Genomic DNA, 6,000 nt, shown 5'->3' with positions numbered 1-6,000 from the left:
CCTCACCCTCCCAAGTGGCTGGGATTACAGGCACCCACCATCATGCCTGGCTAATTTTTGTATTTCTGTAAAGACGGGGTTTCACCAGGTTGGCCAGGCTGGTCTTGAACTCCTGACCTCAGATGATCTACCCACCTCGGCCTCCCAAAGTGCTGGAATTACAGGTGTGAGCCACCATGCCTGGCCGCCAGTGAGTATCTTAAAAGTTAAGTTTGCATCTATGCTACATGGACTAGCTATTCCACTCCAAGGTTTCTAACTAAGAGTAATGAAAAAGCATGGGTCCATATGAACATTTATACATGAATGTTCATAATTGCTTTTTATTTGTAAGAGTCAAAAACTATAAACAACCCAATGACCATGAACAGGTGAATGGATGAACACACTCAGCATGTTCATATAATGGAATATTACTTGACAATAAAAAGGAATAAACTATTGATAGACTGAACATGTGTGAGTCTCAAAAGAATTATTCTGAGTGAAAGAAGCCATACAGAAGTATAATACTACATCATATATTTATGTAAAATTCTAGAAAATTGTAAATTTCTTTGTTATCAACTTACTGTTTTTGTTGCCCATTTACTAATTGGTCTGCAGTAACAGAAAGGTGACTGATCAGTGCTTTCCTGGAGATTGGTGTGATGTGGGGGGTGAGAGAATGTATGGCAAAGGGCTATAAGGAAACTCTTGGTGGTGATGGATATATTCATTAGCTTGATTGTGATGATGGTTTTACAGATATAGATGTCAACACTTATGAAAGTTTTAAATATGTAGTCTATGTTAATACACTATAAAAAGTATGGATTCTGATTCAGTAGGTTTGGGGTGGGATCAAGAGTATGCATTTCTGGACCAGGCACAGTGGCTTACACCTGCAATCCTAGAGTTTGGGAGGCCAAGCTGGGAGGATTGCTTGACTCCAGGAGTTTGAGACCAACCTGGACAACATAGTGAGACACTGTCTCTAAAAAAAAAAAAAAAAAAAAAAAAAAAAATTAGGCCAGGTGTGGTGGCTCATGCCTGTAATCCCAGCACTTTGGGTGGCTGAGGTGGGACAGATCACTTCAGGTCAGGAGTTCAAAACCAACCTAGCCAACATGGTGAAACCCCATCTCTACTAAAATACACAAATTAGCCGGGCTTGGTGGCGCATGCCTGTAATTCCAGCTACTTGGGAGGCTGAGGCATGAGAATTGCTTGAACCTGGGAGGCAGAGGTTAAGGTGAGCCAATATGGTACCACTGCACTCTAGCCTGGGTGATAGAGTGAGACTCTGTCAAAACAAAAACAAAAACAAAAACAAACACAAACAAAAAACACAACCAAATTAGATGTGGTGGCCTGAGCCTGTGGTCCTAGCTGCTTGGGAGGCTGAGATGGTGGAATTGCTTGAGACCAGGAGTTTGAAAGTGTAGTGAGCTATGATCACACCAGTGCACTCCAGACTGGGCGACAGAGCGAGACTCTGTCTCTTAAAACAGAGTCTGCGTTTCTAACAAGCTCACGGGTGATGGCGATGCTGCTGTTTCTGTACCAGGTTTTGAGTGGCAAAGATCTTGAGTCTTTTTATTTTTTAAACAATTTTATTTTAGATTCAAGGGTTACTTGTATGTTACATAGGTATACTGCATATTGGTGGGGCTTCCAGGTAAAATAGGTAATTTTTCAACCCTCGGCTCCTTTCCACCCTCCCCCACTTTTAGAGTCCCCAGTGTCTATTATTTCCATCTTTATGTCCATGTGTACATTTAACTCCCAGTTATAAATGAGAAATATGGTGTGTGGTTTATTTCTGAGTCAATTCACTTGCATGTTTAACTCCCAATTATAAATGAGAAAATATGGTATGTGGTTTCTTATTTCTGAGTCAGTTAACTCAGGATAATGGCCTCCAGCTCTATCAATATTGTTGCGAAGGATATGATTTCATTTATGACTGTGGCAGTTTTATTTTTTATTGATACATAATAGATGTGCATTATTTCTGGAGTACATGTGATATTTTGATGTTATTAATATAATGTATAATAACCAAATCAGGGTAAATGGAACATCCACCACCTTAAACATTTATCTTTTCTTTATGCTGGAAACATTTGAATTATTCTCTACTATTTTGAAATATACAATAGATGTTTGTTCACTATAGTCACTCTACTGACTTATCGAACACTAGGTCTATTTTTCTATCTACCTGTATTTTTTGTACCCATTTATTGACCTCTCTTCATCCCTTCATCCCCCCCCCCCCCCCCCCTCCCCCCCTCCCCCTACCCATTCCTGCCTCTGGTAACCACAAATCTTCATGAGATCCACATTCATAACTCCTACTTATGAGCGAGGACATGTGATATCTGTGTTTCTGTGCTTAGCTTACTTCACTTAAAAGTGACCTTCAGTTCCATCCATGTTGCTGCAAATAATAGGATTTCATTTTTTTTAATGATGGAATAGTCCATTGTGTATATATATCACAGTTTATCTGCTTACCCACTGAGGGGCACTTGGGTTGATTCCATATTTTGGTTATTGTGAGCAGTGCACCAATAAACATGGGTGTGCAGATATCTCTTCAATATATTGATTTCTTTTCTTTTGGATATATACCCAGCAGTGGGATTGCTGGAACATATGATAGTTCTATTTCTAATTTTTTCAGCAACCTCCAGTTTTCCACAGTGGCTGCGCTAATTTACATTCCCATCAACAGCGGAGGAGGGTTCCCTTTTGTCCACATCCTTGCCAGGAACCCTATTCCCTTTTTGATAAAAGCCATTTTAACTGGTGTGAGGTATGTCATTGTGGTTTTGATTTGCATTTCTCTGAATAGTGATGTTCAGCATTTTTTCACATACCCATTGGCCATTTGTATGTCTGATTTTGAGAAATGTCCATTCAGATCTTTGAGTCTCTTTCTTCATGTGTCACTTGAGTGCACATTAACTACATGTGGCTGGTACCACGCTGGATAGTGCAGATAGAACATTTCTATCAAAGAAAGTTCTATTAGATGTCAGAAGTCAAGATTTTTCAATACATTAGTAACTACTAATCTTGTCTTTTTTTTTTTTTGAGACTGAGTCTTGCTCTGCCACCCAGGCTGGAGTGCAGTGTCGCCATCTCGGCTCACTGCAAGCTCTGCCTCCCGGGTTCATGCCATCCTCCTGCCTCAGCCTCCCGAGTAGCTGGGACTACAGGCACCTGCCACCATGCCCGGCTAATTTTTTTTTTCTTTGTATTTTTTAGAGAAGATGGGGCTTCAGCGTGTTAGCCAGGATGGTCTTGATCTCCTGACCTCGTGATCCACTTGCCTCGGCCTCCCAAAGTGTTGGGATTACAGGCGTGAGCCACCGCGCCCGGCCTATTCTTGTCATTATTAGTTATCCCTAAACTGTAACCTCTTTTCATTCCACTGTAAATGCTCTTCTCTTCATAAAGCCTTGCTGTAATTCCATTCCAACTTTTTATCGTATATTACTTACATTTCTTTTTATGTTCTTCATTCTGACTCACATTTGAAAGAACAGAAATTTAAACCTCACATTCTAACATCCTGAATATTCATTTGTCATGGCTCCTGCGGCTGTAGCAGAATTGTGCACCAGCTCAAGTTAAGTTCCACTGTGGCTTCCAGCACTACTAAGAGGTGTAATCTGAAGGAAATCAGAGCTTCTCTAGACATAAACTCCCATCTCTAAAATGAGGGGGTTGAACTCTTTTATTATTTCTTATGTTTCTCACATTCTACATTCTTCGTTTCAGAGTAAAGATGGCATGAAGCCAGAAAGAACTTTATCTTCTTGGAAAACCACAGTGCTCTGGATTAGGAGTGGGTTGTACTATATGCCTAGAGTCATTAAAAAGTTTAGTTAGTACCAACCTTTGTATAATTTGTACAAGGGATGAGCAAACTTTCTGTAAAGGGCCAGAAAGTAAACATTTCTAAACATCTCTGGCTTTGTAGGCCACATGGTCTCTTTGGAATATACTCAACTCGGCCACTGGAGTAAGAAAGCAGTCATAGACAATACGCAAATAAATGGGTGCAACTGGATTTGGCCCACATGATGCAGGTTGAGAACATCTCTAATCCAAAATGTTTCAAAATCTGAAACTTTTCTTTTTTTCTTTTTTGGAGATAGGGTCTTGCTCTGCCACCCAGGCTGGTGTGCAGAACTGTGGCATGATCACAGTTCACTGCAGCCCCAACCTCCTGGGCTCAAGGTAGACTCCTACCTCAGTCTCCCCTGTAGCTGGGACTGCAGGTGTGTGCCACCACGCCTGGCTTATTTTTAAACTTTTTGTACGGTCTCACACCTTGGTCTCCCAAAGTGCTTGGATTACACGCATGAGCCACTGCAAACAGCCTAATATCTGAACTTTTTGAGCTCTGACATAATGCCAATTGGAAAATGCCACACTTGGCCCCATGAAGGATTGTAGTCAAACTTGTTTCATGCACATATTTATTAAAAATATTGTATAAAATAACCTTCAGCCTATGTTATGAGGTGTATAAATAAATCTCATGTTTAGACATGAGTCCTGTCCTCAAGATATCACAAAAATTCCAAAATCTGAAAACAAAACAAAACACCCAACCCCCAAAAATCCAATTTCAAAACAATTCTGGGCCCAAGCATTTTGGGCAAGGGATCCTCAACCTGTGTTTTGCCAACTTCTGGTTTAAATCATACTACCTTGTCTTGTCACCATTTGAAGTTAGTAAGAAATGAGAGAGAAAAATACACTTTACTGAGACAATTTTATTCATTATGGATATATATACATGATCAACATTTTATCTTCATTCTTCAGAAGACTTAATTAGAGCAGCTTTCTTCTCATACTTATCTCTAATCTCTTTAATATTTTCCGAGAGATCTTCTGACATGCATTCTTCATATTCTCTATCAGCTTTAGCAATCTGCTCCTCAAGATGTTTCTAGTGAAGATAATTAACAATTGTTAAAGTAAAAAAATATTAATTTCTTTAAAAATGGTTAATTGTAAAATTTACAAACAAGAGGATAACATTTTTAAGTTAAGAATAAAAAGGGCTGGGCGTGCTGGTTCACTCCTGTAATTCCAACACTTTATGAGGCTGAGGCGGGCGGATCACTTGAGGTCAGGAGTTTGAGACCTGCCTGACCAACATGGTGAAACACACTCTCTACTAAAAATACAAAAATTAGCCAGGTGTGGTGGTGTGTGCCTGTAATTCCAACTATGCAAAAGCTGAGACAGGAGGATCACCTGAGATTGGGACGTGGAGGTTGCAGTGGGCCAAGATTGGACCACTGCACTCCAACCTGGGTCACAGAGCAAGATGCCAGCTCAAAAAAAAAAAAAAAAAAAGTAAAAAGAATATATTTGTATTCACCACGTAGGCTCTCTTTCTGTGCCCTTTCCTAATTGTATCTTCTTTTTTCTCCCCAAGATATAACCTCTTGCCTGAATGGTGTTTTGCTTTTCTTTACATTATACCTTTATTACACACACACACACACAGAGATGAATGTATCTCTAAATAATATATTGATTTAATAGTACCTGGTTTTAACCTTCATATTTATCAAATGATATTAAATATAATGTTCTATGACTTTTTCATCCAGTATTTTAAAATTCATTCATGTTACTACATATGGCTGCAGTTTATTCAATGTACTGCTGCATAGTATTCTAGAATGAATATATCAACATTTACTTATTTTGCTGGTAATGAAGTTTTGTTTGTTCCCAGGTGTGGTAGGCTGAGTAACAGCCTTTCCAAAAATGTCCATGCCCTAATTCCAGAAAGGAACCTGTGACTGTTAGCTTGCATAGCAAAATAAACTGTAGATGTAACTAAGTTAAGGATCTTGAGAAAAGGAGATTATTCTGCAGTATCCAGGTGGGTCCTTAGAAGAGGAAATCACCAGCGTCAGAGTCAGAGAAGGAATTTAAGGGCAGCGGCAGAGGGCAGAGAGGAGAGAAGATGCCATG

General features: G+C 39.6%; 1 protein-coding gene across 1 annotated transcript in view; it reads right to left on the bottom strand.

The window, feature by feature from the left end:
• Positions 1-4,758: 4,758 nt before the first annotated feature.
• Positions 4,759-6,000, bottom strand: part of NDC80 (NDC80 kinetochore complex component) — a 43,779-nt gene continuing 42,537 nt past the window's right edge. Inside the window, exon 17 of the mRNA XM_023228471.1 lies at positions 4,759-4,957. Within this exon, the coding sequence (XP_023084239.1) occupies positions 4,820-4,957 (138 nt within the window). The 3' untranslated portion in view covers positions 4,759-4,819. The remainder of the gene's footprint in view (positions 4,958-6,000) is intronic.

This window comes from Piliocolobus tephrosceles, chromosome 18, assembly GCF_002776525.5.
Source record: "Piliocolobus tephrosceles isolate RC106 chromosome 18, ASM277652v3, whole genome shotgun sequence".
Classification (NCBI taxonomy): Eukaryota; Metazoa; Chordata; class Mammalia; order Primates; family Cercopithecidae; genus Piliocolobus; species Piliocolobus tephrosceles.
This window is presented reverse-complemented; position numbering and strand designations above follow the sequence as displayed.